We start from the raw sequence: 12,958 nt of genomic DNA, 5'->3' as shown, positions 1-12,958 counted from the left end.
TCCTTCATTTTCCTTAAGCGTAAAGGAGCAACCGTATCTAAAATGCTAGAAAAGAGAGAGTCCATAGTTTCTGTTACATTATCAAGATGTTCTGAGGTATTGGATATGCTAAGGAATTGAGATACATCAGGAAGATTACTTACAAAGCAGTCTTTTGTGGTAGAAGTGATGGTTCTAGCATACTTGTAACAAGGAGTAGAATTTACAGTTTTAGCTATATGAAGTTTGCACAAGACTAGATAATGATCTGAGATATCATCGCTTGGCTGCATAATTTCAACACCATCAACATCAATTCCATGTGACAGTATTAAATCTAGAGTATGATTTTGACAATGAGTAGGTCCTGAGACGTGTTGTCTAACCCCAATAGAGATCAGAATGCTTATGAATGCTGATCCCAATGCATCTTTTTCATTATCAACATATTAAAATCACCAACAATTAAAACTTGATCTGCAGCCAGCACTAACTTGGATATAAAATCAGCACATTCTTTAATAAAGTCTGTATGGTGGCCTGTATACAGTAGCCAGTACAAACATCGCAGGGGATTTATCATTAACACTTGTTTCTCTGGATAATGTTATACGAAGCACCATTACTTCAAACGAGTTATACTTGAAGCCCACCCTCTGAGAAATATTGAAAATTTTGTTATAAATTGTAGCAACTCCTCTCCCTTTACCTTTTGGACATGGCTCATGTTTATAACAGTAATCTTGGGGGGAAGACTCGTTTAAAAAAATTTAATCATCAGGTTTTAGCCAGGTTTCTGTCAAACAGAGTACATCTAGGTTATGATCAGTGATCATATCATTTACAAAAAGTGCTTTCGTAGAAAGGGATCTAATATTCAATAAGCCAAGCTTTATCATTTGTTTATCTGTATTACATCTGTTTTTTATTTGTTGAACATCAATTAAATTGCTACTCTTAAATTGGTTTGGACGTTTTTGTATTTTCTAGTTCAGGGAACAGACACAGTCTCTATAGTGTGATATCTAGGTGAAAGAGTCACTATGTGCTGAGAATTAACTGATTTATTTGACGTGAGGCGGCTAGCAGATGGACTTGCAAGTTCACACACCTCTTTAATGTTATTTTTAGTGATCTCTGACTGGAGAAGTCGAACATCATTATGATGAATAACAATCTTACTGAATTTACGTTTAGCATTAGCCAGCACTTTTAAATTTGCCAAGATGTCAGGTGCTACAATAGAATCGCCATAAACTAGAGCACTTTGATCAGGTTTCTCAGTGGGTGCGTCACTGAGAGGGGAGAACCTGTTTGATGTTTTGATCAGAACAGAAGAGCGTTTTTTTGACCCGCGACTATGTCGCCTCACAGTCACCCAGTCGCCCTGCTGAGGAGGCTCTGTTACCGGAACCGAACAATGTACAGGACTCCCTGAGCTAGTCGCATCCAAAGCCGTATCTAGAGCCCTCACATTCTTACTATCCTCAATTAAAGTTTGGATGCGTGTCTCTAATTCTGAAATCTTCTCTGTCAGCCTAACTATTTCCCTGCATTTATCACATGTGAATCCCTCGTCGCCAACAGAGAGAGCTAAACTATACATGTGGCAAGCGGTGCAAACAACAATAGCAGGAGAAGAAGTCATTACTCACCGTGATTGAAGAATGATTCTGACTTACCACTGTTGTTTGATGAACTCATGAAAAAACAGAGTGAGAGAAAAAAGAAAACAGCAATAGATGTGAATGGAAACACGAATGACAAGCTAACCGGTAACGAATGCTAATGCGCTGCACTCGCTGTTTTAGAAAAAAAGTGAACAATCAAATTAATCAGATTAGTTTGATAGATAATATCAGAAATATGGTGGTAATTAAGTTATATTTGATCACTTTAGACAACAGAGAGTGATAGTGAGATAGAGATTCAACAGAAAAGCAAAGCTACACGGAGCTACAATCACGAACCACTCAGCACCACAATACACAGGAAACGCAATACACACGTTTTGTGCGCATCTCCGTCATGAGTCGTGTGCGAGTAGTGCGTACGTAGTGCGAGTCGACTTGTGGCATTCTGTCCACTCTGCAAGACAACAGCATTTACTTTCAATTCCCCTTTAACCTCTGGGTCATCATGTCAAAATCAGTTCACTTACAGGGAACAGTGTATTGCTCGGTTCCCAGAGAAAGCTAGGACCATCAATCCATCGCTTACTGCTCAAGGAATGTACTTTTAGAGCTAAACTAGTCCACAAGATACATCGTCTGCTGGATTTTCTTTAGTATGAACATATCTCCACTGTTGAGGTTATGAAGCGTCTCTAATGTAAGACACTCTAATAGCGACAAATGTATGAAATAATTTGACATAATTCCTGATTTAGTTAATAACAGTCGTGCTGTCAGTCCAAAAGACTGAATCTTCCAATGAAAGTTGCAACTCTTTCTTCAGCATGATGTCAACCTTGATTGCCAGTACAGCAAAGCGCCGCGAGATTTTTAACCATAGAGATCACTTCCTCAGAAGAGACGCTCTTCAAGCAATCATCTATGTAGAAGTTATTATTGATGGTTTCAATTACTTATGATGGAAAATCTTCCTGGTTATCTTTTGCTGTCTGTCTCAAGGCGTAATAAGCACAGCTTGGAGAAGACACGGCTCCAAAGAGATGAACTGTCATCCTGAATGTAAAATGTGCACACCTCCCATGCTGGTATCCCAGTTTCGAGTCCCGCTCGGAGCGGGTGTGGGTAGGACTCAGGGGTTACACAAATTTAGTTAATCTCAAATATTATTGAATTTAATTTCAGTGTATTTAAATAATTACACAGTTATCTTGTGATTTATATTTAATGTTCTGTTTTTTCATGCTCTATCTACACAATAGTATGTATTTGTATAAAGTCTGTCTGTGACTTTTAAGCTAAAGCTTGGCATACAACATTTGTAGAAGACAGATGTGTAGAATCGCGAGATTAAAAAAATGAGGTAAGAGTAATCGAGAGATGGGTGGATAAGCATGTGTTGTTGATGTTGTTCCCCCGGAGTGTAACTCTATGTTGCAAGTGTTCTTGAAATAAAACTGACCTTATTTCTTCATAAAAACACATGTGTAGACTTGGTGTGTAAAAAAAAATTGGCGAGCCAACTTAGGAGTTTTCAAGGAATGTGAACAGCAATGCGAGCAACAGAGAGGCATAAACGGAGCGGCTGCTGCAGCAAGCGCATGAGTGAGAGAGGAACGCAGAAGCTAAAATGAATCTTCGGCAGTTACAAGATCGACTCGGCGCAGACTTACCTCATCTGACGCTTGATCAACTTATGGAATTAGCTGTGTTTGCAAAAGTTCCAGGAGACATCGAATTAATGAGATTGATGATGTAATTTAAAAAGAAAAGGAGGAAGCAGCACGTCATTTCGTTGTCAGTGTGGTGGAATGGATTATAGAAATGAAAGGCCAGGGTGCTCGTGAGGCAATGAGGAGCGTAAGGAGGGAATGAAGATGAGCTGGAAAAGTTGAAAAAATAATATGCAGACCTCCAGCTTAGTTTCCAGAACTTTACAAAAGCGTTAGCGAGCAAAATTATGAGGCTGAGTGATCAAGTGCGCATAAAAGAGAACAGAGCATTTCCAGCTATATCCATGGAGGCTCAGCCACAGCCATCATGAGTGCCAGAGGTGACCAACAGGAGTAATTTCAAAATTTGGGACAAATAGGAGAGAGAGGTCAGTAAGATCTGCTTACACAAATTGAATGCATAAGATTGAAAGTGGAGTGCAGAAAGGCCATTGTGAGGCCGGCTGTGAGGGCCATCAGTCCAGGTCTTAACCTCCGGGATATGCTGGAAATTAAATGTCATCTGACCCATCTTTAATTAAAAACCATCCTTAAGGGCCATTTTAAAGAGGATAGTCCCACAGATTTGTATCACAAGCTGGTGAACATCACACAAGACAGCCATGAATCACCCCAAAACTTCTTGTTCAGAGCCATAGAACTGAAAGAGAAGCTACTAATCGCTTCCAGAGATGGAGAGGCTGAGGAACAGTACAGTGCTGAGCTCATCCAAAAGAAGTTCTTGCAATCTGTCAATACTGGACTCACAAGCAATCACATAAAATTCCAGTTGAAAGCTGATCTGTAAAATCAGTCCATTACAGATGAAGAGCTCATTGAGAAATTGAATGAGGCTGCTGGTATTGAAAATGAGAGACTACAGAAACAAAAGAAAAATACCTATGCAAAAGTGACTAAAGTAAATGAGCTCCAGGCCGATGTACAGGTACTACAAAGACTGGGAGAAGCAGCAGATGGACAAAAACTCACAGAGGGTGCCACAGCTAGAGGGAAAGAACAGAGGGTCCAGAGCTACACATCCAAACGTGAGGCTGAATTGTTTGAACATGTCAAACAGTTGAAAGAGGAGATAACAGAAATCAAAAACAGCATCCGTGAATCACAACCATCCTTCCATCATGGCCACCCACCTTCCAAAAAAAAATGCAAGTCATGTCAAGACAATGGGTGACATCTGGTGGTGAATAAACGGAAGTCCATGAACCGAATTCGTGACAGCATCAGTGAGCAATGTAATCACTGTTTTAAATGTGATCAGCCGGGACATTTTTCTAAAGGCTGTAGGGCACCACAGCATACAGTGAATGTGGATCAAGTGATGGCAGTGGATTCAACAGCACTTCACACCCAGAGCCAGAGACAATGTGGGTTGTGTGGTAACACCAGTGAGCTGCTCTGCAACAACATAAGTCACCTTGTACGGCAAGAAAATATACAGCAGCTCTCTGCAAGTGCAGACGGCCGGAGGGGTCCATCTATGCAGCCCACCTAAGTGGAAAGCTCAACTGCTGAACCTGATAGGAAAGAAATGTACTGTCAATTGCTTCCTGGATGGTGTCCCAACACAAGTATTATGGGATACAGGCTCACAGGTCTGCCTGATCAATGAAAAGTGGTGCAAAGAATATCTACCTCATACAAAAGTAAGACACAGAGGAGATACTGGGACCAGGCACATTGACTGGAAAGGCTGTAAAACAGACAGACATCCCTTTCAGCGGATGAATTGAAGTAAAGTTCCAGCTTGAGCCCTCTGGCGTATCCAGCACAGAGTTTCTTGTGCCATTGCTGGTAGCAAAAACATCTATTGTGGCAGAAGAGCCAATCATTGGATATAATGTTATTGAACATCTTCTACACGAGGAGAAAGAACAACCAACTCAAGCTATTTTTAAAACATTGACTGCAGCCTTCTCAGTAGATTGCAAGAGGGCAGAGGGGCTTATGTGATTGGTCCAACAGGGTGACTCAAACTTTAGAGAGGGAACCGTGAAAGGGAGCACACAAAGAACAAAAATTCTACCTGGTGAGATAAAGGTAGTTAAGTGTTCAGTGCATACCATTCCTCTGACATGTAACCAGGAAATGCTGTTTGTTTCAGTTGAGAGTCCTGACTGGCCTGAGGGACTGACAGTCACTGAGAATGTGGTCAAGCTCCAGAAGGGTACCCGATCAAAAGTCTTCATCCCAGTAAGTAATGACACATGTCATGATATTGCACTTCAACCACGCACAGTGTTAGGCCATGTACAGAGTGTAAAAGTGGTCTACCCTGCTGCTGCAAAACCTGTGGATTTTGAAGATGTAATGAGTCACAGGGAGGAAACGCCGGGAGTCGAGAAAGCTAAAATGACAAAAGAAGTGATTTCATAGTACATGGTGCAGCCCAATGCAGACCGATGGGATCCACCTGTTCTTGTGAGTCATTTCTTGCCTCAACAGCAGGATGAGGTAAGGAAGTTGCTGAGGGAGGAACGTGCTGCTTTCTCCAGAAATGATGAAGACGTTGGTTGTATCCCATTGCTGGAGTTGAAAATCAGACTGAAAGACACAACACCAATGAGGCGAACATACTGTACATGTCGGTACCAAAACCACTTCATAAGGAAGTCAAAGAATACCTAGAAGATCTCTTGAACCGTGGCTGGATTACAAAATGAAGGTCTGTATATTCATCACCCATTGTATGCGTGCAGAAGAAAGATGGGAGTCAGCGATTGTGCTGTGACTATCGCGAACTGAACCAGAAATCTATCCCAGACCACCATCCAATTCCCCGCATTCAAGACATGCTGGACAGTCTCAGTGGAAGTGCTTGGTTTTCCATCTTAGACCAAGGGAAAGCTTACCACCAAGGATTTTTGGAGGAAATAGCCGACCATTGACAGCTTTTATTACACCTTGGGTGCTCTATGAATGGGTCCGCATTCCCTTTGGCCTGTCTTCAGCACCAGCAGAGTTCCAACACTGCATGGAGGAATGTCTAATAGGGCTGAGAGATGAGATATGCCAGTCATATTTGGATGGCACTCTAGTTCACAGCAAAACCTTTGAAGACCACCTTAGAGACTTGCGGAAAATCTTGCAGCGCTACCAACAACATGGAATTAAGCTGACGGCAAGAAAATGTGAAGTCTTTAAGAATTATGTAAGGTACCTGGGAAAGCTTGTGTCCAAAGATGGACATACAATGGACCCTACAGACCTAGCACCTGTTCAGGCCTTGCGAAAGTGCAAACCAGCAACGGTTGGGGACCTTCGGAAGTTGTTGGGATTTATACCCGCTCTACGACCTTCTGAGCCTGGAAAAGGGTGCATGTCAGAGCACCAGGAGGTGCTCTGCCAGTTGACTGATCTTCCTACACTACGTCCTGTTTTGGGTTACCCAAAGTTTGAAGAGCCATTCATCCTTCACTGCGATGTATCCCAAGAAGGACTGGGATCAGTGTTATATCAAAGACAGGAAGGCAAGCTCCGGGTAATTGCTTACGCATCCAGAACTCTAACTGCCACAGAAAGAAACTATCATCTGCATTCAGGAAAGCTGGGTTTCTTGGCCATGAAGTGGGCAATATGTGAACGCTTCAGAGATTACCTCTACTATACTTCTTTTTTTTGTCGTCTACACCGACAACAACCCTTTAACATATGTGCTCACAACAGCCAAACTAAATGCCACTACACATCGCTGGGTTGCAGAGCTGGCTGATTTTATTTTCATGATTAAGTATCGTCCAGGGAAAACCAACACTGATGCAGATGGTTTGTCATGCATGCCACTGGGGATGGAGGAATATATGCAGAAGTGTTTGGTGGAAGTGAGTCCGGATGTTATCAGCTGTGTGACCAAAGCTCTCAGTATTCAGTCAAAAGAACACACTCTGTGGATGTGTCCGGTGACCATCGAGACAGCACTAGGTGAAGAAGAGGATAACCGGTTGAACTTCGGCAGAGGAGTGCTGAGGGATGCCCAGGAACAGGATCCAGTGATCAGCCCTGTGTTGAACTGCATAAGAACAAACCAATGACTTAGAGACAGAGATTGAACTGGTCATGATGGCCGGGCAGTACTGATGCGGGAGAGAAAAAGGTTGTTCCTGGATGAGCATGGGGTACTTCACAGGAAAACAGCAACCTTATCACAGCTGGTGCTGCCCAAGAAGTTCCATGGCTTGGCCTTTAAAGAGTTGCACAAAAATATGGGTCACCTCGGTGTAGAGAGGATGCTCCACCTCATGCGAGACAGATTTTCCTGGCCACATATAATTTAATTCCTTACATTTATATAGCGCCTTTCTGGGCACTCAAATTGCTTTACATAGAAGGGGGAATCTCCTCAACCACCACCAGTGTGCAGCATTCACCTGGATGATGCGACGGCAGCCATATTGTGCCAGAACGCCCACCACACACCAGCTTATTGGTGGAGAGGAGACAGAGTGATGAATATGGGGATATGGGGATGGTTAGGAGGCCATGACGGTCAGAGGCCAATGGGCAAATTTGGCCAGGATGCCGGGGTTACACCCCTACTCTTTTTCGAAGGACATCCTGGGATTTTTAATGACCACAGAGAGTCAGGACCTCGGTTTAACATCTCATCCGAAGGAGAGGGACAGGGAGACGCAGAGGGACATCAAACATCATGTCTTACGAGTATGTCGCTGTCTCAATACAAAACGCCCCAACAAGCCAAACAGAGCACCACTCACCAATATTGAAACAACACACCCCTTTGAACTGGTTTCAGTTGACTTTCTTGATCTGGAGAAATACAAAGGCGGGTATGAATATATCTTGGTCATTATGGACCATTTTACTCGCTTTGCTCAAGTGTATGCATTGATTGATTGATTGCACCATGACCAGGGGAAGGAGTTTGACAACCAGTTGTTCGCACAACTCCAGCAGTATAGTGGTATTAAAGGCTCCAGAACAACACCCTACCACCTGCAGGGGAACGGTCAGGTTTTCAGCGATTTAATAGGACGCTCTTGTCCATGTTGGACACATGCAAAACAGAGGTAAGATGCAAACAGTGTCTTTATTGTGTTCCAATGAATAACCATTGCTTCCAGTTAGCTTCCTGTGGCGTCAATCGACTAGTTCACAGAGTAAAAATATCAAGTCCAAATCTTGTCAACACATAATCCAATAACAATGGTCAACACGAAGAAAGATCCTGAACGGTCAAAAACTGTGCTTCCCTACTACCAATACACACCTGTCCCATTAACCAATTGCCCTATTGCCCTAATATAGCATGCCAGAGCAACACCCAATGGACACATATAAAATTGCACTAAAATGGCTCCTACATTGACTTTTTCCTTTTATAATAATAATCTTTAGATGTTTATAATCAAATTAATTAATAAGTAATGAGTAAGTAATGGAGTCTACTTTCACCAGCCCTTTTTAAAGTTTATATGAATGAATTATATTAAGAATTAAGTGAATGTAAGACTGGATGTATGCTTCTTAATAATATGATCAATCTTTTTATGTATGCTGATGATTTAGTTGTTTTTTCCCAAAGTAGTGTTGGTTTTCAACAGCTGCTAAATATTTGTTCTGATTATTGGATTAGATATGATGTGCAATATAATACATAAAAGATTGCTGCTATGATATTCAGAACAAAAGAAGATAAAGATCTTAATTTCCCTAATTAACTGTCAGAGCCAGTATTAAATGTGTGCACTAAAACAAAATATTTGGGTCATATCATTAATTATTAAATGAGTGATGATGATGACATGTAAAGGAAGTGTTGTATGCTATATACTCAAGCAAATATGATGGTGAGAATATTTTATACGTGTTCGGATCAGGTAAAGATAAACCTATTTTGTGCATATTGTAAATTTTTTTGTACTGCTCCTTTTGTGGGTTAAGTTTAAAAAAGAGAGCCTATGTGAGCTTCAGGTTGCTTACAATGACTGTATTAGGGTTCTGCTGAAGAAACCAAGGTGGAGCAGTGCAGCTGATCTATTCTGTAAGGCAAGAGTTCAATCCTTTCTGGCTTTAATGAGAAATTTGATGCATAAATTTATTTATCGGTTGGATGTTTCACAGGAAGCTATTATAATTATATTATAATAGTTATTGTCAAATTATAGGCTTACTCTGGTGTGATACCAGTCACTTATGAGAAAACATTGGTAGAATTGTCTTTTTTAATGTGTTTCGTACTGTTTTGTATTGTTTTAGTGTTTTGCTAATGGACCTTGAGTCTGGAAATAAAGTTGAATTAATTAATTAATATATGTGTGTGTGTGTGTGTGTGTGTGTTTTCACTACTCACTGCTGTCTGTGTGCACTTGGATGGGTTAAATTCAGAGGACAAATTACAAGTATGTGTTATCATACTTGGCTTATATATCACTATCCATATCACTGTTTACTTTAATAAGAGTCAAGTGTGTCGAAGCTAAACTCGCTTTACAGACTCGCAGGCATGCCAGTTTTACACACGTCACTCAAACACAGAACCAGGAAACCGGAATCAGTTCAGAGAAAGAGAAAGTGAAAGTGTGGTTGAGCTGTTGTGTGTTCGTGTCTGTATTCATTCAGTAAAATGGCAGAAGCCAGATTTTCTCAGGATGAGTTCACATGTCCAGTGTGTCTGGATCTCCTGAAGGATCCAGTGACCATCCAGTGTGGACACAGTTACTGTGAGAACTGTATTACAGACTGCTGGGATCAGGAGGATCAGATGAGAGTCTACAGCTGCCCTCAGTGCAGACAGGCCTTCAGTCCAAGACCTGTTTTATCTAGAAACCGCATGCTGGCTGAAGTGACAGAGAAACTGAAGAAGAGGAAACGTCCTGCTGACTGTCACGCTGGAGCTGGAGATGTGCAGTGTGATGTCTGTACTGGAATAAAATACAAAGCCGCCAAGTACTGTCTGATGTGCCTGAACGCTTACTGTCAGAATCACTTCGAACAACATGAGAGTTGGTTTAGAGGAAAGAGACACAAAGTGACTGATGCTACTGGACAACTGCAGGAGATGATCTGCCAGAAACATGAGAAGCTCCTTGAGGTTTTCTGTCGCACTGACCAGAAATATATATGCATGCTGTGTACGATTATTGAACATAAAAACCACGACACTGTATCAGCTGCAGAACAGACGACAGAGAAACAGGTATTTAAAACTAAACACTGATTAAATATTGCTGACACTCAAAATTGTTCTCAATAGTTTAATATGCCCTATATTAACAGCTTACAGCATTCACACGTCACACAGCAGCAGAAATGAACAGCAGTTTCACTGTTGGCTGAAATGCACCAGAAAACTTCATGAACACAAACTTTCACTAAATAGGCTTTGATTAAACATAAAATGATGGAGTGAACCATTCATCTGTTCTTTGACAAAATATATACTTTCATCACTCAAAATACAACACAGCAGAAACACTGTCCGTCTGAAGCTGTTTCGGATTAACTTTTATAATACTTACACTTACATTCATTATTATCTGTTTGTCCTGCAGAAGCAGCTGAAGGAGACGCAGAAGACGCTCCAGCAGAGAATCCAGCAGAGAGAGAAAGATCTTCAGCAGCTGAGAGAGGCTGTGGAGTCTCATAAGGTGAGTCTGGAGAAGAAGAGAAGTTTGTCTCAGTCTCAGTTCAGACTCACTGAAGCCTGAATCACTGTGTGTCCTAACAGCGCTCTGCACAGACAGCAGTGGAGGACAGTGAGAGGATCTTTACTGAGCTCATCCGCTCCATTGAGAGACGCTGCTCTGAGCTGATACGGCTGATCAGAGATCAGGAGAAGACTGCAGTGAGTCGAGCTGAAGGACAACTGGAGCGACTAGAGCAGGAGATCAATGATCTGAGGAGGAGAGACGCTGAGCTGGAGCAGCTTTCACACACACAGGATCACATCCAGTTCCTGCAGGTAACACAGATCTAGAAGAACAGGATCATAGAGGACTTGAGCAGATCCTGCTGTGACAGGAGACTCACAGAGAAACATTTCATTGAAACATTTCATTATTATATAATCATCAGTCAGACTCTCATCTCATCATGTTCTTTTGAAAGAGACACCGCTTACAAATGGCTTTCAGCTCTGGAAATCTCTTAGGAATCATTTCTCTCAGCTCTTTCTTCTGAAGAAATATTTAGCTGTCAAACACCACTAGCGCCAAAACTTCACTAACATTTCAGCTTTTGACCTTATTTTTGCTTCTTATTTATTAAATCACGGTGAAACCAGTGAACATGATAATACCGATTCTGAGTAACATTCATCAAAAATTGAATCAGATGATCCTCAAACCCAATAAAATCTTTATTGGCCTGTAACGCATGGATCAATTTGACCATGAAGGCCCCAAACATGAAGTCAGGCTGTATATTAGCAATGCTTCAGTGTATTGAAACCAAACCAAACCTGAACGTGTCTTAAGGGTCCTTGTGAAGTTTCAGTGTCTCTAAAGTTATAAATAATGGTCAATCTAATCGTAGCCTTTGAGCTGCTTTTCCTGAGCAAATCTACTCAACCCTACAGTGAGACTCTATTGATGTGCTTGAGCTGTTAGATGGACATTTATGTTCTTAGCAGATGTTTTATCATTCAAACTATTTCCTAGAAAGTTCACATATAGTGTAAGTGGCAAACACTAGAATCTGTAGCTCTAATGTGATATAATGAATATGAGAAGAATAAAGCTGATGCTGTGAAAGTGCTGGATTGAGGTGAGCTACTAAAGATCAGTCGAGTCAAATCTGATGTTCCTGCAGGTTATTGGGTGAAGTGTGGAGCTGATGAGTTTTGATTTCTGTTTTCTGTAGAGTTTCCAGTCTCTCTCAGCACCTCCTGAATCTACAGACGTAAATGATGATCCCTTCATTTCTCTCGTCTCTTCTGATGCGCTGAGAGAATCTGTCCGTCAGCTGAGAGACAAACTGGAGGATTTCTGCAAAGAGGAGCTCAAGAAGATCTCAGACAGAGGTAAAGTCCTGGAGATGCATCTGCTCTCCAGTCCATCATCATCTCATATCATGGAGAACATTATATTAGAAATGTCTTAGGAATGGATGCAGGATCATGAGAATCACACTGTTCATGTCTGTTGATTTCCACAGTCACATTCACCAACATTGTTCCCAGAACCAGGAACGACTTCCTACAATGTAAGTCAGTAAGAAACGAGCAGGAAAAACTCACTGAGTGTCTTCATGTTCTTCCTGTAGAAGGTGAAAGAAGTGTTTCTGAATTGATGATGTAAATGATGATTTGCACAGGATATCTGCTCATCTGTACTGAGACACTGATGATACACTGAACATGAAGAGTTCAGCTACATGAAAAGTTCAAACAGATTCATAATTCCTGATTCTGATGTGTTTTTTCTCCATCAGATTCCCATAAGCTCACTCTGGATCTGAACACAGTGAATAAACACCTCCGTCTTTCTGAGAGCAACAGAGTGATTACTGTCTCTTACACAGATCACCAGTATCTTGATCATCCAGACAGATTTGATGAGTGGTCACAGGTGTTGTGTAGAGAGAGTGTGAGTGGACACTGTTACTGGGAGCTGCAGTGGAGTGGAGATGTATATATATCAGTGTCATATAAGAGCATCA

At 41.5% G+C, this 12,958-nt stretch overlaps 1 protein-coding gene and 1 pseudogene across 1 annotated transcript in view; both read left to right on the top strand.

Moving 5' to 3' along the window:
- LOC107570052 (E3 ubiquitin/ISG15 ligase TRIM25-like) overlaps window positions 1-9,577 on the top strand; it is a 19,652-nt gene extending 10,075 nt beyond the window's left edge. The window contains exons 3-4 of the mRNA XM_016256245.1: window positions 7,963-7,999; window positions 9,557-9,577. Of these exons, the coding sequence (XP_016111731.1) occupies window positions 7,963-7,999; window positions 9,557-9,577 (58 nt within the window). The remainder of the gene's footprint in view (window positions 1-7,962; window positions 8,000-9,556) is intronic.
- Window positions 9,578-9,893: 316 nt separating this feature from the next.
- LOC107570062 (tripartite motif-containing protein 16-like protein) overlaps window positions 9,894-12,958 on the top strand; it is a 4,155-nt pseudogene continuing 1,090 nt past the window's right edge.

This window comes from Sinocyclocheilus grahami, unplaced genomic scaffold, assembly GCF_001515645.1.
Source record: "Sinocyclocheilus grahami isolate Dianchi unplaced genomic scaffold, SAMN03320097.WGS_v1.1 scaffold1410.1, whole genome shotgun sequence".
In the NCBI taxonomy this organism is placed as follows: domain Eukaryota; kingdom Metazoa; phylum Chordata; class Actinopteri; order Cypriniformes; family Cyprinidae; genus Sinocyclocheilus; species Sinocyclocheilus grahami.
Note: the sequence above shows the minus strand (reverse complement) of the source record. Positions and strands in the feature narration are given on the sequence as shown.